At 50.3% G+C, this 23300-nt stretch overlaps 1 protein-coding gene across 1 annotated transcript in view; it reads left to right on the top strand.

The window, feature by feature from the left end:
* Positions 1-23300, top strand: part of COL23A1 (collagen type XXIII alpha 1 chain) — a 292792-nt gene that overhangs the window by 210966 nt on the left and 58526 nt on the right. The window contains exons 3-5 of the mRNA XM_084763840.1: positions 8503-8547; positions 17480-17487; positions 19404-19430. Coding sequence (XP_084619966.1) covers positions 8503-8547; positions 17480-17487; positions 19404-19430 — 80 coding nt within the window. The remainder of the gene's footprint in view (positions 1-8502; positions 8548-17479; positions 17488-19403; positions 19431-23300) is intronic.

Here is a 23300-nt window from a genome sequence, read left to right as displayed (position 1 = left end):
AAATTCCTCAGAGACTTTCCAGCAAACAGGAGGGCGTGGCGGACGATGGGAAATGAGTCCGCAGAGACCTAAAAACTTGGAAAAGAACTAGGTTTACAGAGGAAAAGGCTGGGATTTCAATCCTCAGATGGCACTAGTGCCCACAGTGCTGCCTGAGACTGAGCTAGCCAGCCAGCAAGCCTCCCTGGGAAAACCAGGGACCCAGCTCTACCAGGGGAACCTACTGCTTCCGTACACCTGCTCCAACAGGCGGGGAAGCATTAGGCCAAGCTAAAACTGAGCAGAAAGGAGATGCCCGTGTCTGGGAAGGAGTTTACAGCTAGGCTGGCCTAAGGCTTGGAAAACAGAGTGATCCAGGGCTGTTGGGGGCAGGAGCTGGTCAGCTTGAGGTTTTTGTTTTCAGGGGGTTCTGTTTTGGGGCTTTTTGTTTTGTTTTACATTTCAGGTTTGGGGTACAGGACATCACTATGTAGCTTTCGCTGGCCTGGAACTAACTATGTAGGCAAGGCTGGCTTTGAACTCATAAAGATCCTCCGGCTTCTGCGTCCCAAGTGCTGGGATTAAAGATGTGCACCATCATCACCTGACTATTATTATTTGACTTTTTTATTTCATGAAATATATTTGTATTTTGTATTTGTATTTGTATTTTTCCTCTTCCTCCAACTCCTCCCAGATGCTTTCCACCTCCCTAGCCTACCTAACTTTGTGTTCTTTCTGTCTCTCTCTCTCAAAACAAAAAAGGCAAAATATCCTAAAAATAAAACAAAAACAGAAAACACAAAATGCCAAAGCGCGCACACACATACACACACACACACACACACACACACACACACACACACACACGAGTCTGCTTTGTATTTGCCAGCTACTCCTAGAGTGTGGTTGATATACCCCATGACACTGCATTGGAGAAAACTGGTTTTCCCTCTGCCAGAGGGTATCAATTCCTGACAGCTTGTTGGTTAGGGGTGGGGCCTCATGTCCACTTCTCCCTCTCAGCCCTGAGACACCACCCCACCCCACCCCACCACCCACCGCCCCACCACCCCACCCCGTCTAGCTTGAACCTGTACAGGCCTTGCGCATGTTGCCGCGTTCTCTGTGAGTTTATAGATGCCATCATCTCTGTTGTGGCCTGGAGTTCTTCTCCCCCTGTGGCTCTGCAGTCTTTCTGCCTCCTCTTATGCGTAAATCCCTGAGCGTTGCAGAGAGCGCTTTAATGAAGACATCCCATTTAGGACTGAGTGCTCCGCACAGTCTCCCACTCTCTCCACAGTGTCCAGCTGGGGCTCTCTAAGTTACTTCTCATCTTCTGCAAGAAGACGCTTCTCTGCTAAGGGTTGCGTGAGGCACTGATTGATGGGTACAGCAGGATATACCGTTAGGAATCATTTCAGTGCTCTGTTCCTTTAGCAGAATAATAGTGGTGGGTTTTCCCCTAGGCCGGTTACCTATCTGGTCTCAGGTCCTTGGTCACTTTAGCAGAGTCATGTATGAGTTCCATCTCATAGAGTGGGCCTTAAATCCATTTTTTTTTTAAAGTAGATGGTTACCACCATTACATTTGTGCCACTATTGCACCGGTACATCCTGCAGGCACGTAGGTCACTGTTATAGATCACAGTGTTTGTGGTTCAGTGAAGACCACCTTTCTCCTCCAGTGGTGTGCAGAGTACCTTCCGATGTCATGAACATTAGTCAATAAGAGTGAAGCTTCCCCTTGTCCCATGACACAGTGTTGCCTTCAGCAGCAGAGCATGACCATCAGAACTCCTTATCTCTTGAGGCAGGTCCTCATTGGCCCGGAATTTAACAATTCAATTATCCTGGCTATCCAGAAAGCCCCGAGGGCCCATGAGTCTCCACCTCCCCTGCACTGGGATGATAAGTACACCCACAATACCCAGCTTTTTATGTGGCTTCTGAGTCACCGGCACACCTGGCTTTTTACATAGATTCTGGTAACTCACCCCAGGGCCTTATGTGTACATGGCAAGCATTTTACCAACTGAGCCATCTCCCCAGATCCTTTTGTTGTTTGGTTGGTTGGTTTTTGGTTTTTTGTTTGTTTGTTTGGTTGGTTGGTTGGTTTTTTTTACTGTTATAACTGCCTTGTTTCCTGCAGCATAATGTCCCCAGGGCTAAATGTTGTCGTACATGTCAAAACTTCCTTCCTGCTTAAGGCTGAGTCAACTTCAGTAAGGCATGAGCTACACTGGAGAACGGCGTATGACTCAGCCTTAAACAGGAAGGAAGTTATTCTGCCTTCTGGCTGTGGTGTCTGGGACCATTTCTTGGTTTCTCTGAGCCTCTACCCCACTTCCACCCCCATCTATAGTGAGAAAAGAGGTGAGAGGAAAGCCGGTAGTGGAGCTGTTGCACAGTTTCAATTAGAAAAACTACACAAAAGTCCCTGCCCCGTGGGACTGGCAGAAGAAAGGGATCAGGTCAGCACTGGGGGCTGAGTGGCCAGGGAGTCTCTGCATTAGCCCAGCCAGGTGAGTGGTTACCCTACAAGAGGCCACCAATAAGTCAGGTGCTGATGCAAACATCAGTAAGGGGAGGTAGAGGTAGAGAGATTTAGGGACTCAAGATTGAGGGGAAGCGTGTCAGGACTCAGGGTCCCTCTGTGGAGTTGTTCAATGATGCGGTTTCTCCATCCCAACGAAAGATAACATTTCTGTATTAGAAATTTCAGTAGTGTCGGGTGTGGTGGCGCACGCCTTTAATCCCAGCACTCAGGAGGCAGAGGCAGGCAGATCGTTGTGAGTTCGAGGCTAGCCTGGTCTACAAAGCTGGGAGTCCAGGACAGCCAAAGCTACACAGAGAAACCTTGTCTCAAAAAACAAACAAAAAAAAACAAAAAAAAACAAAAAAAAAAGAAAAGAAAAGAAATTTAAGTAATATTGTCCCTTTTGGCCTGGGGCTGTAGTTCAGTTGGTAGAGTGCTTGCCTGGCATCCACAAGGGTCCTGTCCCCTGCACCACATACATCAGATATGGTGATGCATACCTATAAATCCTAGCCCTCAGAAGGTAGAGACAGGACGATCCGAAGTTTATAGTCATCTTTAATTATGTAGCAAGCTCAAGGGCAGCCTGGGCTACTGTGAGATCCTGTCTTTGAAAAAAATAAATAATACATAAATAAAAGTTTTCATGTATCTGCCCTTGAACTCCTGGAGTTAATTAATGTGGCCACAGGCATCCTGAGTTAGTCAGCCTTGATCCAGGGCCCTGGATGGCATGTGTCACACCAGAAACCTCAGGGCTGCATGGAGCAATCCCACCGCTACACTGTGCAAGAGCTTTGGGATGCTCAGCTGCTGCCTTCTGATACCCAGGTTTGCAGATGGGGCAGGGATTAGGGACATGGAGAGACCTCTTCTTCCCATAGGGTTAGCCTTGCAGTTCTATACTCAAGATAGGGCATAGGGGCTGGAATTGAAGCTCAGCAATAAAATGCTTATCTTAGCTTGTGGGGGGAAGGGGGGTCCCGAGCTCCAGCACCAGAAAAACAAAAACAAGGCTTCTCTTGAGGACTTGCCCAGTACCTAGACCTAACCCCTGTCCACAAGGCGAGAGCTGCATCTTCACATGCCTGGGGGAGGCAGGAAAATGCATCTGTATGAAGATGCAATGCCCAGGCGTGGCCGTCTCACCCATCTTCATGCAATGGGAGAAAAATGAGAGCAGACATCACTCCCTTCCCCAGCCACCTAGCCTTACCTAGCCAAGTGGTCCTGAGTCTGCTTGAAGGCCTGGAGCTTGTTGGGTTGCCAGGCATGTCCTGAGGTCTGCCAGAGGCATGTGGCCCAGGATAACCCTGACCATGACACAGCAAGATCGTAAACTTCAAGCATTGAAATTTTTGGTGGGGGTTGGGGGATGGGTGCGCGATTTTTTTTTTTTTAATTTGAGTGGGTGGTTATTAAGCATGAACGTCACAGATATGACAACATTGTATCGCAGTGTCAAAATGTTGTGTGCGCCTGACTAACAGTTATTTGAAGGGAATAAATGGGAGGAAGTAAGAGAGGCGTCCAGCGTGCCTCTCTTTGACCTTTCTTCAGCCAACATATCACCCCAGGCTCGGGACTGGAGACAGCAAGCTGTGTGAGAGGCTGTAGAGGAGCTGCTAGCGGCCAGAGCAGAAAAGGCAGATGCTTGGGGGGGCAGGGAGAGGCAGAGAAGTGAAGCTGCTGTCTCGGTTAGGAGTGGGAGAAGAAAGGCACAATCAGAGCTGTTCAACCAGCTCCTTGGACTTGGTGATGCCTTCACTCCAGGGAGGAGAGCAACTAGGACTCTAGTTTGTCTGCGTCCGTGTTGCCTCCCCTTAAAGTTGAGCATCTGAGTATGAATCACAGAATAAAGGGTAGACCTGTTGGCCACATGAGTGAATCCCACAAAAGCCTCCAGAGTCTGGCTGCAACCAGCCCCTGGAGTGTGTTTCTAAACAGCCTCCTTTTTCTCCGCTCAGGGGCCCTTTCATCTGTGAGTGGCAGCCAGTGTGGCAGGCTGCAGCCCCACAGGCCCTGCATGCCTAGTGACATCCCAGCTTGGGCCAACTGGGAGCTTTGCACAAAAGGGCCCCAGGGGCAGGGCACCCCACCCTGCCTGGGCAGCTGCCTCCTCTGTCACACCCCTCTCTATCGGGCCTGCTGTCGAACCAAGCCACCCAGAAGAACCACCCGGGGGAAATCCATTCGTTCCGCCACCTCAACAAAAGCAAATCTGGCCTAAGTTAACCCAGACAGGGAATTTTATTCTTGTGCCCAGCAATGACCATCAAAATGCCATGCTGCTGGTGCAGCTTCGGGCCTGGAAATAGCCTGGTTTATTTCCCATTTGAGCCTCCTTTCCTGTTGTACCCCATAGCTCAGCCCTCTGTGTCCTGGAGAGAGCCCCCAAGGCTCTGTGGGTGAAAACTGGGTCTTCTCCGTCCACAAGCACAGGAGCATGGCCGTGTGTATGCTCATATATTGCAATCCCTATGCACTGCCTCCCTTAAAAAAGGTACATCCACACAGAGGACAGAAGGCCACCAAGGATGTCGACAGACCCCCAAACACAAGGGCACAGTTACTCTGTGTGGCCAGTTCACAATAGTCTCGGGTGCCAGCAGCCACACACAGGGCACAGGAAGGAGATAAAGATGAGGGTCTGGGTTACAGTGATCCTGAGATGGTGAGACACCCACATGGAGATGTCAAGGTGGCAGTTGGCCACACGCTTGCAAATTCCACAGGCATTGGCCTAGAGATCCCCCATAAACTTTAAAGAACATGCATGTGCAAGTAGCCATTTGTAATGGGGGTGCTAGAGCCAGGGCCTTGCCAGGTTAACATGTCAACATGGTCCCTCTCAAGTTTCAACATGAACCCTGACCTCGAAGCCTGCGTCTAGAAAACCAGGGTCTATGTCTCTGATAGAAGTGTCTGTCCTAACCCAGAGCTATGGGATGGAGTGTGGTTGCCTCTTTTGTGGTTTTTCTCACTTATTTTTAAACACAGGGTCTCGTGTAGTGCAAAACTGGCCTCAAACTCAGTATAGCCATGGATGACTTCGAACTCCCGGCCCTCCAGCCTCCTCTTCCCAAATGCTGGAATTACAGACCTTTGCCACCGTGCCTGGTTTATGCCGTGCTAGGGGTCAAGCCCAGGCCTTCATGCATGTTAGGCAAGCACCCTAGCAGTTGAGAAACAGCCTCAGCCATGTGGGTCTTCAATCCTTCCATGGCGTTCAGCCATGCTGACCCCGAAACCCTCAGCCCAGGAGGCTAGGAAGCGGTGCATCCCCTGAGCCCTCACAGCAAAGGTCTCGGGATCCAAAATGGCCCCTTGGGGCCCTTCCCATGCAGAAGAACCCTCATCTTTCCTTGTCCCTCAGAATCCTTCTCTCCTCGGGATGCAGAGCATCCCTTTGCAAAAGCCAGAAACACCCTCTGAGCCAGGGCCAGGGCTGCTTCTCTGCCCTGCACTGACTCCTCGGGCCAGGGTGTACCGGGGAGAAGGAGAAGGGTTGTGCATTGTATTGGTCACTTTCCTCACTGCCATGACCAAATACAAAGCAACGTAAGGAAGCGAGAGCTTCTTTTGGTTCATGGTTTGGAGATGCTGTCTGTGACATCAAGAAAGACGAGGTGACAGGAATTTGAGGTGGCTGGTCACACTGTATCAGGAAACAAGACGAGTGCTGGTGCTCGGCTCACTGTGCCTTTCTTATGCAGTCTGAGGCCCCAGCCCATGGTATGAAGACCCACAATCAGGGTGGGTCTTCCCACTCCTGTCGATTCAGTCTAGAAACTCCCTCAGTCACGCACAAAGTTTGAACGCCAGAGTGACTCTAGACCCGGCCTGGTTGGCAGCCAGCACTAACCGTCACGCACACAAATGCTAATTTTGCCATGTCAGACTCTGCCTAGCCTAGACTTGACTGGTGGCCGCATTCGGCATCTCCTCCTAGTTGTTCTGAGAATTCTTGAGGAGTTCTGAGGTTGACTTTGCATAAAGGACAATGCCTTGAGGGACAGTCACACCTTGTCCTTCTGTTCTTGCCCCAGCCCCCAGAACAGAGCCTAGAATGCAGTGAGCAGCCAAGGCAGACAGACAAACAGACAGACAGACAGACAGACACACACACACACACACACACACACACACACACACACACACAAAATGTCATGATAGGTAATTCCATGTCGACTTCACACAAGCCAGAGCCATCAGAGAGGAGGGAACTACAATTGAGAAAATGCCTCCATAAGATCAGGCTGCAGGCAAGCTTGTAGGGCATTTTTTAACTAGTGATTGCTATGGGAGGGCCCAGCCCATTGTGAGTGGTGCCACCCTGGACTCCACCTGTGAGTGGCAGGTCCTGGGTTCTACAGGAAAGCAGGCTAAGCGGGCCATGAGGAGCAAACCAGTAAGCAGCACTCCTCCATGGCCTCTGCATCAGCTCCTGCCTCCAGGTTCCTGCCCTGTTTGAGTTCCTGTCCTGACTTCCTTTGGCAATAAACAGTGATGTAGAAGCATCAGCCAAATAAACTCTTTCCTCCCCAACTTGCAATAGTAACCCTAAGGAGGACAAATGCCATCTGCAAAACTCAACTAAGGGGCTGGAGACATGGCTCAGCAGTCAAGAGGGCTGACAGCTCTTGTAGAGGATCAGAATTCAGTTACCAGCACCCACATTGGGCTACTTACAATTGCCTAACTCCGGGTTGAAAGGGATCTGACGCCCTCTCCTGGCCTCAATAAGCTCTTGCACACATGTGTGCACACACAAATAAATAAATAAATAAATAAATATATAAAATATATACATATAAATATATATGTTTTGGTTTTATTTCAGGTTAGTTTGTCGTGTGTGTCTTGCTTTCTGTCTGTCTTTCTTTCTTTCTTTGTTTTCTAAACAAGTTCTCATTCTGTAACCCAGACTGCCCTGATATTTGCAGAGGTTCACCTGCCTCTGGCTCTAGAGTGCTAGAACTAAAGGTCTACAGCTCAGATTTTTTTTTTAAAAAGCCAGATGTGATGGCACACACCTGTAATCCCAGCACTCGGGAGGCAGAGGCAGAGGCAGGTGGATCTCTGTGAGTTCAAGGCCAGCCTGGTCTACAAAGAGAATCCAGGACAGCCAGGACTACAAGAGAAACCCTGTCTCCAAAAACAAAAACGAAAACAAAAAATCATCCACAAATACATATACCTTTCAGTCTGTGGGGAGAAATCACACTTAAGAGAAAAGAACTAGGGCTGGAGGGATGGCTCAGAGGTTAAGAGCACTGGCTGCTCTTCCAAAGGTCCTGGGTTCAATTCCCAGCAACCACATGGTGGCTCACAACCATCTACAATAAGATGTGGTGCCCTCTTCTGACATGCAGGAGTACATGCAGGCAGGACACTGTATGTATGATAAATAAATAAATCTTTGAGAGAGAGAGAGAGAGAGAGAGAGAGAGAGAGAGAGAGGAGGACAAGAAGGCAGTGCCCAGGGCAGAGGAACACGGGTGATGTTTGCAGTGGATTCTGCAGGTGCCTCAGAGCCCACTGTCACTGTGCAACTGAATATGAGGACCTCAGACTCAGGGCCCAAGGCTGCCCTGAGTGAGACTTGGAGCCTTCTCCTCTTTTGATGTCCGGACCATTCAGGCCTGGGGGCTGACAAGGTGGACAGCAATATAAAGTGAGAGAGGCTTAAACACATGGAAGGAGGGCTGCGTCAGCAAAGAACATAGAGTGACGTGTCCGTGGCCTACACCAAAGCACACACACAGTGTGCGTGTGTGCGTGCGTGTGTGTGTGTGTGCGTGTGCGTGTGTGTGTGTGCGTGTGTGTGTGTGTGTGTGTGCGCGCGCACTCCCCAGGTGCTCTGCGGATGTGAAGGAGTGGGGTCAGTCAGCTCTGCTGGGAAGGGGGAAGTGGCAGCCAGAGGTCGTGTGCAATGTACTGGCTTTCCTTCTCAGTGAATCTGTTCTTGTTTTCCTGTCTAGGTCCTCCTGGACGACGTGGCAAGCCTGGGCGAAGAGGCGACCCTGGTGAGTCCTGGGTTTTCTTAGATCCTAAGAGAAGGCTGAGAGACACACCAGGGACCCTGGACCCAGATGGAGGTGCCAACCACCTACTTCCTGATCCTGGATCACATCTCCCTTCTTGGATGCCAGCTGCTATCTCTGGGCCACCACTGCCTCAAATCTAACCTTTTCTTGGCTTCTTGGCATCCACAATCCCCAAACTAGGCACTCTGTGTCCTCAGCACCTCCCCTGAATCTATCAGCCTTAGAAGCTCAATTCTTGATCACCCATTCTAAAACAGCTCCCCTCTGTGACAGCAGTGACCCTGCCAGCTCTCCACCATGGGACCTCCACAGGACACAGTTCCCCTGTAGACCTAAGCTCTGTCCCAGATCCTGCCTCTCCTACCTTTGGCAGAGGCATCAGGCTAAGACGTTCACCACCTCTCTCCATGCAAACCCCACGCTCCTCTGTCCCCACAACCACTTTCCCCCATTACCTTCATTACATCCAAAGTGAACTTACTCTGCAGAGTTCCTCACAGTTTGACCTCATACCTCCCAATCTTTTTTTTTAAAACAAAGTTGTTGAGATATATATATATATATATATATATATATATATATATATATATATATATAATGTATACAGTGCTCTGCCTGCATGTACACCTGCATGCCAGAAGAGGACATTAGATCACATCATAGATGGTTGTGAGCCACCATGTGGTTGCTGGGAATTGAACTCAGGACCTCTGAAGAAGCAATCAGTGCTCTTAACCTCTGAGCCACCTCTCCAACCCTGCCCCTCCCAATCTTAACCACTGTTCCCTAAGAGGCATCTACCCTTGTGCCTCAATTTCCCACACCTATGACATCATTTGAGCCAAAGTAGCTAATGACAACATGACTACAGCAGACATGTCGCTATCTTCATCCTCCTTCCTTCTCTCCCTCCCCCCTTCCTCCCTCCCTCCTTACCTTCCTCCCTCCCTCCTTTCCTTTCTCCCTCCCTTCTTTCTTATTCAGCTATCAAGAAAAAAAATCCGCAAACTGGAGAGATGGCTTCAGAGGTTAAGAGTACTTGTGGCTTTCACAAAGGACCAGAGTTTGGTTCCCAACACCTACATTGTGTGGTTTACAACCACACGTCCAGCTTCAGGGGATCTAATGCCCTCTTCTGGCCTCTGTGGATACTGCACTCACATGTACACACCTTCACACACACACACACACACACACACACACACACACACACATATACAGACACACACACAGACACAGAAACACACACAGACACACACACATATACAGAGACACACACAGACACAGAGACACACACAGACACACACACATACACATACACACAGACACACACACACAGACACAGACACATACACACAGAGACACACACATATACACACACAGAAACACACATATACACACAGAGACACATACACACAGTGTTTCCACATCCCTTTTGGTCTTCATTTGTACTGGCTTGGAATATAGGACCCGTGCCGTGGGTGGATGTTGATAATCTCAAATCAACCAAATGAGCTTCAGGTGACTGACTGTGTACATACACACAAGGGAAAACATTCAGAGCTGTGGCTGAGTCAGGTGACACGTTTGCTGCCTAAGACTGTAGAATTCTATTTTCAAGGGTGATAGATTGATGGTGGATAGGCAGTTGGAGTCCGTTCTCCCTAGATGTCTGGTGCTGCTTCGAGAAAATGCTTCCCGGTTGTGTGTCCTCCGAGCTGAAGATCCCATGCACACGCATAGGTCGCCGAGAGGGTAGAGAACTGCTTCCTCCCCTTTGTCTTTCTGGAACCTCATGGCTGACCCCTCCCCAACCCTGAGTATGTCTGTCTCCCCGCTGAGCCAGGTTACACACACACACACACACACACACACACACACACACACACACACACGGCTGACCTCAACCTGTCAGTCTTCTCTCATGGGTCCCTCTTGCCTCTTAAATGAGTCTGTGCTCTCCCTCTATAGCATCCCATCTCTGTGGCCACAGATGCCCCAGCACACTGATGATGCCTTCCTCCCTGCCTCGGACTCTACAGATTATTCATAGCCTCTCTGAACACAGCATCACTGCGTCTCCTTCCCTCAGCATCCCCATCCCAGGGAGACAACACCCAGCCACTTGCTTCCTGCGCAGGCGTCCCTGGTCCTTCCTTTCCCCACACCAAGCCCCTCCCCATCTCTTCAGTTTACCTCTGATCTCCATTGCCCTCTCTGTCCCCGTGACCACAGTGTCCTACAGCTCTCACCACTGCCCTGTCTCCCACCATGGCTATCCAGTGCCTTGTCACCTCTCTGCCTTCACCCTCAAGTCCTCCCGTGCTCCAGATGTGGTTTTTTTTTTTCTCTACATGAGCTAAGAGTAAGAATGGTACATTTGGTTTTTTTGTTTTGTTTTGTTTTTTGTTTTTTGGGTGTTTTGTTTTTGTTTTTGTTTTTGTTTTTTTTTTAGACAAGGTTTCTCTGTGTAGCCTTGGCTGTCCTGGACTCCCTTTTTAGACCAGGCTGGCCTCCAACTCACAGTGATCCGCCTGCCTCTGCCTCCCGAGTGCTGGGATTAAAGGTGTGCTCCTTCACGCCCTCGGCTCACTTGTTTTTCTTTATCTTCAAAAATCAAACTCAGGTAACTGCTCTAGAAAGCATTCCGTAAACCTGCCCCACCCCTGTGGCTGGGCCACACCCACCTCCCACATTGGCATGTTAATACTTAGCCACAGTTAATACACAGAGCACAGTTGTGAGGAACCATGGGACGAGAAGGACCCATTACCAAGAGGACCCAGGTTGGCCATGCCCAAGGAAAGCCAGCACAGGTTCAATGGACACTCCTCTTTTCTCCTAGGGGCTGGGCCTGGGCTTCCTGTCCATTTACCGGAGCTCTCTCGTAAGTTCCCAGGGCTCACTGAGAGCAGACGCCCTTCATTTTTCCCTGAGTGTCAGACTCCCAGAAACTGAAGGGGGTTTATGTTGAGCTCTGGGAGCTAGCTGCCTTTGCTCTGCTTGTGTGCAATGGCACCCTGCGTGTCCTGCCTGGTGCGCACCTCATCTTTCAGTTGTTTTCTCCCTTTGTGACAGGTTCCCTTGCCTTTCACTGTCCACTCACTGACATCCTTTATGGAAGGAGATGAGAAACTCTGTCACCTTTTTATGGACAAAATATAATGTACCAGCTGGGCGTGATGGCACACGCCTGTAATCCCAGCACTCAGGAGGCAGAGGCAGGTGGATCTCTGTGAGTTCAGGGCCAGCCTGGTCTACAAAGAAAGTTCAGGAAAGCCAAGGTTACACAGAGAAACCCTGCCTTGAAAAAACAAATGTGTGTGTATACATGTGTAATATATATTACATATGTGTGTTTATATATTTGTGTGTATGTGCATATATAGCCTCAGTTCACTCAAAAACCCATTAGAGAGCCGGGCGGTGGTGGTGCACGCCTTTAATCCCAGCACTTGGGAGGCAGAGGCAGGCGGATCGCTGTGAGTTCGAGGCCAGCCTGGTCTACAAAGCGAGTCCAGGACAACCAAGGCTACACAGAGAGACCCTGTCTCGAAAAACCAAAACAAACAAAAAAAACCCATTAGAGGGGCTAAGGAGATGGCTCAGTCTGTAAAGTGCTGGCATCCCATCGTAGCACTCCTCACAGCAGCTGAGAAACATAAGCAAGCTAGAACCTAGGCACAGGTAGAATAAAATGTAGTCGATACGCAATGTGGAACAGTATTCATCCATGAAAAAGGGATGGAATAAGTGGAACTAAATCAGTGCACCCCAAGCCAGTGAGCCACCCTGTCAAAAAAAAAAAAAAGGCAAGGTGTGTGAAGTATGCCACCCAAGGTTGACCTCTAACCTCCAACATGCCTGCAGCTCTGTCCTGGGTCCTATATATCACATGGTCCCCAGAGGACTGCAAGATGAAAATATGTCCTTACCCCCCATTTTTGCAGAATAGGAAACACGGCTGCAAGGAAAATACTGCCTTGCCCGTGGTCACCCACTAACCAAGGCAACAGCGCCCCCTCTGGAGGCCTCCTGTGAGGTGCTCTGTTTCTCCCTGTCAGAGCCAGTGAGGACCACACAAAGCAGATGTCCCTCTCTGGTTGACTTTGGATGGGCCTGGTGTTTATTTCTAGATAGTGCCACACACATGCACATCCTGGCATTGTCACCCCCTCCATTATCCAAGGCAGGCCTTTTCCTGTGCCCCTTGGAGAAAGGCTCTTTTGGAGTGCTGGGACAGGAGCTAACTGGAATGTTATCCTACCACAGACCCCGCCCCCGGCCATCCAGGGGACCAGTTCCTTAGTCTCTCCCAGCTGAAGCCTTTCCCTGACAGCATCCTCCTGGCCCTTCAGCGTTCACAAGTCCATCTGGTCCACACAGAATGGAGTTCTCACCTACTCCTAGCTAGTTTTCAACCGGAAGCACAGCACAATGTCTGGTATAATTGCCTGGGCCAACCTCCCTCCCGAGGCAAGCCTGCGGGACACTGAATTCCAGAGAGGAGGTTTTGTACCTGATGTTCCCATTTCGGCTAAAAGGCTGGAGGCCTCTCTAGAGTGCCATTTAAATATGAGCATCTTCAGCAGAGCAAACTAACCTGGGCCCAGAGGGACTTGTGGAGACTGAAGCACCAACCAGGGACCATGTACCAACTGGACTACGCCCTCTACACAGATGTAGCCAATGGGCAGCTCAGGCTTCATGTGGCCCCCTTGGAGCGGGGGCTGTCTCTGACATGGACTCTGTTGCCTGCTTTGTGATCGCTTCTCCCTGCTCAGTCTTGATGCAACTTGATGAGCTGAGATGGAGAGAGGGGCTTCCCTTTTCTGAGGAATAGGGCAGGGGGAGGGGAAGAGGGAGGGAGGGTGGGACTGGAAGGAGAGGAAGGCTATGACCGGGTTGTAAAGCTAATCAATTAATTAATTTTTTTAAAAATATGAGCGTCTTCGCTGTGTGGTTCAGTCATGCGCAGGGGCCATTGGTTCTTCAGTGTGAAATTACACAGTGGAAAGCTAACAGCCATTTTTCTTTTCCCTAGAGTCTATGTGCATATGTGTGTGTGTGTGTGTGCATGTGTGTGTATGTGTCATGCACACACTTGCATGTATGTGAAAGAGAAAGTGCTCTAATTCCAGCCTCTGCTTGTGTTTCGCCTGTGCCAGGGCTTTGCACGAGCACACACATGAGTACACATACATACAGAGAGAGAGAGAGAGAGAGAGAGAGAGAGAGAGAGAGAGAGAGCATCTTCTCCAGTCCTCCCTACCATCCAGAAAAGCAAACATGGATCCTCGCCATATTCCCAGACACAAGCTCCTATCCCACTTTCCTTTCCCCCCTCATCAGCTCACATTACCTGTGAGTTCGCCTCAGCCTGAATCCACCTATACACAAACTCAGTTTAAAAGCCTTTGGGTCACTCTAGTCCCTAGAGGGTCCTGAGAAACATCGCAGAAGGTTCCTGAGCTTCTGCAGGGAAAGCTTCGGGTTCTGAGGGTATAGATCCTGGCGGTGGCATCACACCTGAGCTAGCTAAGTGAGCCAAGCAGAAGGCCTGTTCACACCAGGGAGCGCAGGTCATGGGCAGGTGAGCAGAAGGCCTGTTCACACCAGGGAGCGCAGGTCATGAGCAGATGCAGGGAGCAGACTCTAGGACAACAGTAACAGCTGTGGGGCTGGGAATAAGGGCAGTGACTCTAGCGCCCTCAGACCACAGGACAGGCTGGCAGAGATACGCAGCAGGAAGATCAAACGCACCTCTGGGAGACTCTAGCGAAATGACTGACCTTGGAGGAGCCAAAAAGCTCCTGGATGAACAGGGTGGGTTCCCACACCCACCACCCAGCTGTCAGCACCGAGCAGGCAGCTCACCCACCCAGGCAGGCAGTCCGTCCCTCCTAACCCCCTAAGGTGGTTGACTAAGGAGCATGACTCGCAGACTGGGAAGCCCTGGCAGGCCACAGCCACTCTGTAGACAGTCCTGAGAATTACCAAACCCCCTGCTTCCTCAGGCGAAGTCATCTGGCTCTCATTTAATTGCAACCACCTTCTGGGGCTTAGCACATATGTTAGGAAGCTGTGTGCCCCCAAGGGTCAGAGAGCAAAACACATGGTGAAGTCAGGCTCTGGAGGCGGGAAATCATGCGGTCAATCGGGGGACCTGGACCAGCCCCACTTTCTAAGGAGGCACCCCTGGAGGACCTAAGCCAGGTCCCCTGCCCAAGCCACCTCCCTCGAGTTACCCACTTGCTACAGATCGTAGCATCTGCCTCCAGCAGCTGTGCCAGCCCAGTAAACTGTATAACAAGGTCACGTGCCAAGGGTTTAGCCGAGGTGCTGGCCTAGCAGGCAGCTCCTATCCCCTGCCCGCTTGCCCTTGACTCTTTAGTGCCTTTTGAGTGTGTTGTGCCTGCCAGACCCTGAGCTGGGCATCAGCGTAGCTGTCAGACGTCAGTCATTCTGGAAAAGGCAGAGGGAGAAACTGGCCTTAATCGGAGTGGGTCAGTTCCTTCTCCAGTAACCCGAGGGGGCATTAGCAGGAGGATGGGCCCAGAGGCCGGCACATGGACAGGTGCAGGCAGGCGTGCTCATCTGGTCTCAAGAAGGTGATTAGTCAGTCTTTCCAGTCTCTGGAAGACAGGAAGTTCAGAGTCTATGATAGCTAGCCGTGCCCTGCTGAGCCCCAGTGTAGACTTAGGGAAAACATGGCCTCTGCCTTACCACTGGCGGAGTAGTAATACATCCACTTTCCAGTCAAAAATCTTGACCATATAGCCGGGCATGGTGGCGCATGCCTTTAATCCCAACACCCGGGAGGCAGAGGCAGGCGGATCACTGTGAGTTTGAGGCCAGCCTGGTCTACATAGTGAGTCCAGGACAGCCAAGGCTACACAGAAACCCTGTCTTGAAAAAAAAAAAATCCTGACCATCTCTCCTACATTTCTGAATTCCCTCCCCCACTACCCCTTCAGTCAGACAGTACTGTCTCCAGATTCTCACCTCTTACTGCTACTGCTGGGACCGGTCAGGGATAGCGTACCCCAGTGTCTGCTCTGGCCCCAGCTGAATCCTTCAGTGATGATGGCCTCCCCGCCCCCGCCCATAGCATCCAGCCCTCCACTCTCCATAACATGGAAATAGACCTTGCGCCTGGCTGGCCTTCCCTCCCCTGCTCCACTTCCATCTGAGAAAAAGCCTAGATTTTTGTCCCATCTCTGATTTCTCCATCCTGCTCCGGCTTCATTTCCTCTACCCTCAACCAGACCCAACTAAGCCTCCTTCCTGAGCAGGCCAAGATAGGCCCCCCACTACATCCGTGGAGTTCCCTACGCTCCCCAGATTCCTTTCTCCCCCCTAAACATCTGTTGAAGGTAACACTCCGCTAGGCAGGGCTCCTCACACTTGTCCTCACTACTGAGCCCTTCCTTACCCACAGGGCTCCCCCCTCACCGCTGCCCAAGCAGCCATACTCCTTGTTCCGGTGCCTGTGTGCAACCTCGTCCTACAGGGCTGAGGTGTGATGGGAGCAGAGGGGCTGCTGGTTTGGTGGAAGCCTTTGTGAGAGGCACGTTGCTTTGGGGAGTTGAGAGACCATCTTCCAGGAATGCCCTGCCCCTTAACTGAACTGACTCTGGCCATCCTTTAGCATCCACAGGACCCACCAAGGCTGAAGTCCCTTGTGTAAAATGACTATATATGCATAATAGCCTACACACATCCTCACAGACACAGTAAAGCATCTCTAAGTGCCTGATACAATGTAAATGATATGCAAATCGTTGTTATACTTAGAAACTAATGACAATGGCCAGTTTGGTACAGGCACAATTTTTTTTCTTTTTTTTTTTTTTTAAAGATGTATCTATTTATTATTATGTATACAGTGCTCTGCCTGCATGTAGGCCTGCAGTTCAGAAGAGGGCATCAGATCACATTATAGATGGTTGTGAGCCACCATGTGGTTGCTGGGAATTGAACTCAGGACCTCTGGAAGAACAGTCAGTGCTCTTAACCTCTGAGCCATCTCTCCAGCCCCAGGCACAATTTTTTTTTTCAAGTACTGTATGTATGTGTGTGTGTGTGTGTGTGTGTGTGTGTGTGTGTGTGTGTGTGTTTACACACATATATGTTCAGAAGCCAGAGTCACCATCCATTATCTTTTGTGGGCAAGCCTTATTGAAGTCCCTACCACAATTTCTATTCCAACAGTTGTCAACCTCTGTGTGTCACAATCTCTTTGGGGGTCGCGTATCAATCTCCTCCTATATATCAGATGTTTACATTATGATTCATAACAGTGACAGAGTTATAATTATGAAGTACCAGCTGAATAATTTTATGGTTGAGGGGCACCACCACATGAGGAACTGAAGTAAAGGGTTGCAGCACTAGGAAGGTTGAGACGCACTGCTCTGTACCGTTCCTTCAATCTCCTCATGTACATCAAACCCCAGACCTGGGCTGTGGTGACACACCCCACCTCTGCACAACCATATGTATAGCATGCCTTCACCCCCACCCTTCTATATACCCGAAACGTTTTCTTCTCCTTATCTCTTTCCTCCCCCCCCCAAAAAAAACCCAAAAACCTGCTGGCTGGACAAGCAAGATCTAAATTCATATTAAGCTTTCCCGAATGTAACGTGAATGGCGCCAACCAGCATCATGAAATGAACACAGAAACCCATGCGTGTGGGAACCTCCCACATGGCCACCCTGGTCCCTCCAAGGACAAAAGTATTTTATCTTGGTTCTGCACTGACCCTTGTTGACAGGACCGTTGCGGGCAGTACTGTGAGCCACCCTGAAGCCTGAGGTTGATGCGATAGAGTGGCCAGGGCTGTGCTGAGGACAGGGAGGGACCTTCGATGATGCTGACAGTGCCTCTTCTGCTTGTGTTTTGCAGGTCCTCCAGTAAGTGTCACGGATTCTGTGCTGTGCTCCCGAGAAAGATAAGGCTTTTATTTGGTTCTCTCTATGAAATCAACCCCCATGAAATGAACTTTTGGTTAGAGACGCATGTGCTTTAAAAACAAAGGAAAAGGCCAGGGATGTAGCTCAACTGATAGAGTGCCTTGCCTGGGATGTAGAAGCCCTGGGTTCAAACCCCAGTGCCACATAAAACCCGCTGTGTCAGTATACACCTGGAACCCCAGCATTTGGGAAGTAAAGGCGGGAAGATCATGGCCATCCTTGGCTACATAGGGAGATTGAGGCCAGCTTGGGCTACATGAGAGCCTGTCTCAGAAATAAACAAATAAACAACAACAACAACAAAGGGTCCATCCCAGGCAGAGGCTGAATTAGTTTTTAAGCAGTAGAAGAAATCCCTGAGCTCACCTTGCCCACTGGAACATTCTAGAACAGCTTCTTTTCAAGAGAGTGCACAGAAACCTAGTGACTCCTCCCCAAATCTTTTTTTTTAACTTTGTGCACAAAAATGTAAGTGCCAACCCATATCTCCAGAGTGTCCTGTACCTTTTCTTTTCTTTTCTTTTCTTTTTTTTTTTTTAATCTCACAATGCTTTGGCAAAGGCATCAGACAGTAGCTCCAGGATGAAGTTAGGCTTGAACATTGGATCCTGGAGTTCATTTTTCTTCTTAGCCAGCATGTCTTGCTCCCAGCTGGGACTCCGAGAGCCTGGCTGGCTGGCAGAGGAGGCAGCACCAGAAGTAAAAATGTCTCTACATTTAAGAGAGTGTGAAGGGAAGCTCAGAGAGGCTCCCGCCTTGGCCACCCGGAGGCCCACTTTGATGGCAGCCACTCAGCGGCCCCACTTTCTCTGGGTTATGGATGTATCTGCCTTTGATTCCTCTTGGCGGATTTTCAGGGCCAGATAAATCCCTGTGCATCCATTCAGGCAGCGCATGGACAGTCTACCGGAGCCAAAAATTAACCTTCCAGAGGAATTCTTTCTAGATGAGCCATTTGCTTCTGACTTCTACTTCCCAGATCCTCCCCACCCCCGCCCCCACCCCAACCCCCTACTAGCACCCTTCGGAATTCGGGGGTTGCTCTGTGCATGTAGCATCACTTTGAGCCAAAGAAAAGGCAGGCCAACAAAAATGTGTAGGTTTTTGGCCACAAGTGAACTTCCGGGTAGAGTGTTCCCTGAGGCCCCTTGGAGGCAGCTTGTGCAAACTTGTGGAAATGCAAAAGACACGAGCTAAGTCGTGCAAACTTGTGGAAATGCAAAACGCGGGCTAAGTTGTGGTTTTGTTCTGGCTCCGTTGTTAAAATATTAAATGGGTTACGCAAACAGGAATTCTTAAGCTACCACTGCAAGAGGTTTGGGAGGAGGGGGGGAGGGGCGTATATCCATGTATGGGACACCGTGTCTGGGATCAGTGCCCTTGATCAGGCCTGACCTGAGCTGGGGGACAGAGAAACAGCCAGTAGCAGTACATGTCCCCCATATTTCTAGCTTCCAGAACTTTCTCAGCTCAACCTGTCCCAGTAGAAGCAAGGATGAACTAAGTGCCTACTGTGTAAAGGAGATTTTTGGGCCCTGGTTTGGTCATAGTGGTTGTGTCACTTCCTTTATGCCCTATAAGACCACATGTTCTCTGTCATATGCCAGGACGGACGATGAAACCCCTCCCACATGGCTTCTGAAGGAAGAAGCTGCTGTCTATCTGCCCCACCAGAGGCCTGGCATCATCCCCCCCACACACACACCAAACCAGTACACTATAACCAGCAGTGTCCGTGCCCTGCGAACCACAAAGATAACAGCAGGGGGTGGGGTGTGACCGGACAGAGTTAAGAGCAATTGCCTTATGGTTTTCTGCCAAAACTCTGATTATTAATGGCTTATTAATCACCACAGGGGCAATCAGGACGAGATGGCTACCCGGTAATTTGACATTTATTTTATTTGTTCTCTTTCTCTCTGCCTCCTCCTCTTAATCCGACATTCTCCTCCTGAACCTTGAACTGTCTCGCTCCACCTCACTCCTCCCGTGCTCCTCGGCAGGCAGCCGAGCGATTGCTTTCTGTGGAAAGATCAGTATGCACTCTGGGCGCCCCTCCCGCCGCGCCCCCGCCCTCCCCTACAGCTCCCGCCCCCCCCTTGACCTTCCTTGAGATGCCTCCTAAGCCAAGCAAAGAGCTTTCCTTCCAGCCTAGCGTAGCTGCTGAGCCTCGAGGCTGGCCCTGACTGGGGCGTACCCTCATGGAAGACACTGCTGTGCCTCTTCCTAGTAGCAGGGGCTCCCTGCCATCTTACCTTTCAGAATCGGGGAGCTGGTTAGCACCAGTTTAGTCACCATGGTATGAGTACCTCAAAAGACAAGTTAGCTTGCACTTGGGGTTGTTATCCCTATCTTGGCCAAATGAGTACCATAGCAAAGACAAGAAGATAGGGTAACCCTGCCGCCTTGCCAAGGTTAGGGAAGATGATGGTAGCTTCCAGAAGTACTGATGCATGGAACAAGTAGGGACCAAGCCAGGTGTGGTAAGACATGACTGAGGCAGGAGAAATACCATTGAGTTTGAGGCCAACCTGATCTACATAGTAAGATTTTTGCCCCCCCCCCCCAAAAAAAAGAGGAGGAGGAAGAAATTGGTGACACCTGCAGAACAGAGCTTGGGCTGTCTGTCAGATGTAAGGGTTTATTTTGTGCCTTCAGGTCGGAGCATGCAGAGGAGGGAAATGGCGGCTGGTTCAGAACTGGCTGGCAATGGCGATGTGGTCCCCTGTCCAGCAGGGTATGCCTCCCAGGAGGCTGAGGAAAACAGTGCAGCCTTGAGTGTCAGGGAGACCTGGGATTGATTCCAAACCTACAGCTTTATAGCTGAGTGACAGTAGGGAATGCACCCACCCTCTCTGAGCCTTAATTTCTTCCTCTGTGAAAGAAATAACTAAGGCCTCAAGCAAAGTGTGGGAATAGAAACTAACAGAGACCCAAAAATTCCGCATAAAGTACAAAATGGGTCACATAGTGGGCCACTCCAGGATGTGATGGGACCTTTTGAGTACATTTACCTTGAGCCCAAAGCAACTCTGAGCTAGGATCCAGGCCCCTTTGGAGTCTCCTGGGTGGATAAGGCAGCTTCTTCTATAAGCAGTCTAACCCTCAGGCTAGGACAGTTGGGGCTCTGCATGAAATGTGACATCCCACTGAGCACTCTGGGGTCAGATCCTATGCTATCCCAGAACCTCTTCCTGACTGGGGAGGAGCCAAGCCTCCTTCGTTCTGACTCCTGCACATGACATGAAGGGTTTTCAGGAACACACACACACACACACACACACACACACACACACACACATGCGCGCACCTCTACCCAGTCAGGGTCGCAGAGCAGATATGGAGCTGCAACTGCCTGCGGGAGTATCTGAACACAGCACGTTAGCTACCCTGGCGAGCCAGATCGTAAGCTGCAAGTCCTGTTGCTACCAGTGCTTGGCTTTGCTTTGCTTTGCCTTCACACCACCGCAAAAGTCATAAAGTGAACTTCTGGAAGTTGAGCCTCTCTGTGCGTGCAAGGCCCAACAGAGGCTGGGAAGTTTCAGCTGAGAGCAGCTGAGCGATTGGCTGGTGATGGAAGTCATATTGTTTTTCCTGCCCAAGGGGCAGGGACTTGTTCTGAACAGCTGCCAAGAGGCCTGGAGTAGCAAACCCCACCCCCACCCCGGCAAGTGTCGCTAAACCTCAGACTCCTTCCTGTCAGCGGAGATTGTCAACAAAAGTCCCTTCCCTCAGAGAGCTGGGGTTATGGTGAAGAGAGAGTCATGAGGAGCACCCATGATATGGCCAGTCACAGCAAATCAATGTCATCTGATGGGGCCATCAAAGAGACTGAGGGGATTAAATGTGAAACGTAGCATGTGGCAGATGTCTAGCTCCAAGCTTGGCCCACAGAGAGGATGTGTGTGCTAGGATCTCAAGGGTTCCTGTGTCCTGATACAGGTAATTCTCAAGGAAAGAGGTCAGGGAAGGCCCAGCAGGTCAGATGTCCTCATTTCCTGTTTGCAAGCCTGAAGCAGCCACCCTGAGTTCTTGAAACAGCAGCTCAGGTCACTGGGGCAAGCTGGGTCCAATGAGTGATGAGGGAACCCATAAGACCCTCTAGAAAGCTGGCATCACAGGCCATGGTCGCCTTCTGCCAGCTGGTAGATGGGCCCCTTTCTACATCTCACTACTGAGCTGGCCCACTGCTGAGCACAGGGCATTCCTATCACCAATGCCAGGAGCAAGGCTGCTCACCCAGCTGTATGCCCTAAGCACGTGGGTCTGGTCCTGGATCTGGTCCTGCCACATGGGCTGTCCTTTTCCTGCGGCCTATATGAGGAGGGGTTCCGGGCTGCCAGAGAGAAAGAGCCCCAGTTAGGCAGAGGCTAGACTGCATGGGCTACTTTCGCCTGTAGGATTGGAGTTCAAGGCTTGGCCTATGGAAACGAGCTTCAGCCAGGCCCTCAGCCTGCGGTCAGTTACCAGTGGCTCCCGGGAGGGGTCCCCGCAACTGCCAATGTTGTACATAATACGTGTGTTTGGGATAGATCACTATACCACGTGAGCGTGCTCGTGTACGAACAATGACAGATTTACAGGTAATTTTTATGTGGTTCTGGGGGATTGAACCCAGGGCTTCGTGCATCATAGGCAGCTGCTGTACCACTGAGCCCCAACCCAACATAAAGCTCATGTGTGCTCACACACCTACACAGGTGCACTTGTCCTGTGTGAGCACGTGGAGCTGGAGATGGATTTCAGTTGTGTTCCCCTATCAGTCCTATTCCCACCTACCCACCCAAAAAAATATTTTTTAAATATATTTTATTAATTTATTCATATTACATCTCAATTGTTATCCCATCCCTTGTATCCTCCCATTCCTCCCTCCCTCCCATTTTCCCCTTACTCCCCTCCCCTATGACTGTGACTGAGGGGGACCTCCTCCCCCTGTATATGCTCATAGAATATCAAGTCTCTTCTTGAGACTTATTTTTTTGAGTCAGGGTCTCTTACTGAACCTGGAGCTCACCATTTTGACTGGCTTGGCTGGCCCAGAAACTATAGAGATCTGCTTGGCTCTTCCTCTGAGCCCCCGGTGCTGGCGTTATAAGTGCACGCCACCACATCTGGCTTTATACCTGTGTGTTGCAGACCTAAACTCAGGTCTTCACTCTTGCCCAGCAAGTACTTTGCCTACCGATCCACCTTCGAAGCCCTCCAGGGTAAAACCTTCAGGATGAGGGTAGAGCTCGGTTGGTAGAGTGCTCACATAGCATGCATAAAGTTCTGGGTTCAGTACCTCACACCCCACAAACTCGGAGTGCTGACGTCCAAGAGGAGGAGGAAGAGGAGGTCAAAGTCATCTTTAGCTCCAATACTGAGGTTGGGGTTAGCCTGGGCTACATGAAACCCTGTCTCAGAAATAAATGAACACAGCCTAACCCGACGGCTCAGCAGTTAAGAGCACTTGTTGGTCTTGCTGAGGGCCCAGGTTTGGTTCCCAGAATGCACTTGGTGGCTCACGACCATGTAACTCCAGGTGCAGGGGATTCAGTGCCGTCTTCTGATTGCCACAGGCGTCAGGCATCCGTACATACATGCAGACAAAAGTCTCATGTACTTAAAATAAGTCTAAAAAACAACTTAAATGCATAAATATTTTTTAGAATGGAGACGAAGGGCCAGCAATATGGCTCAGTGGGTAAAGGCACTTGCCGCGCAAAGCTGACTGCCAGCATCCTTTTCCCAGAATCCATGCAAAAGGT

This window comes from Acomys minous, assembly GCF_964271855.1.
Source record: "Acomys minous genome assembly, chromosome: 16".
In the NCBI taxonomy this organism is placed as follows: Eukaryota; Metazoa; Chordata; class Mammalia; order Rodentia; family Muridae; genus Acomys; species Acomys minous.
This window is presented reverse-complemented; position numbering and strand designations above follow the sequence as displayed.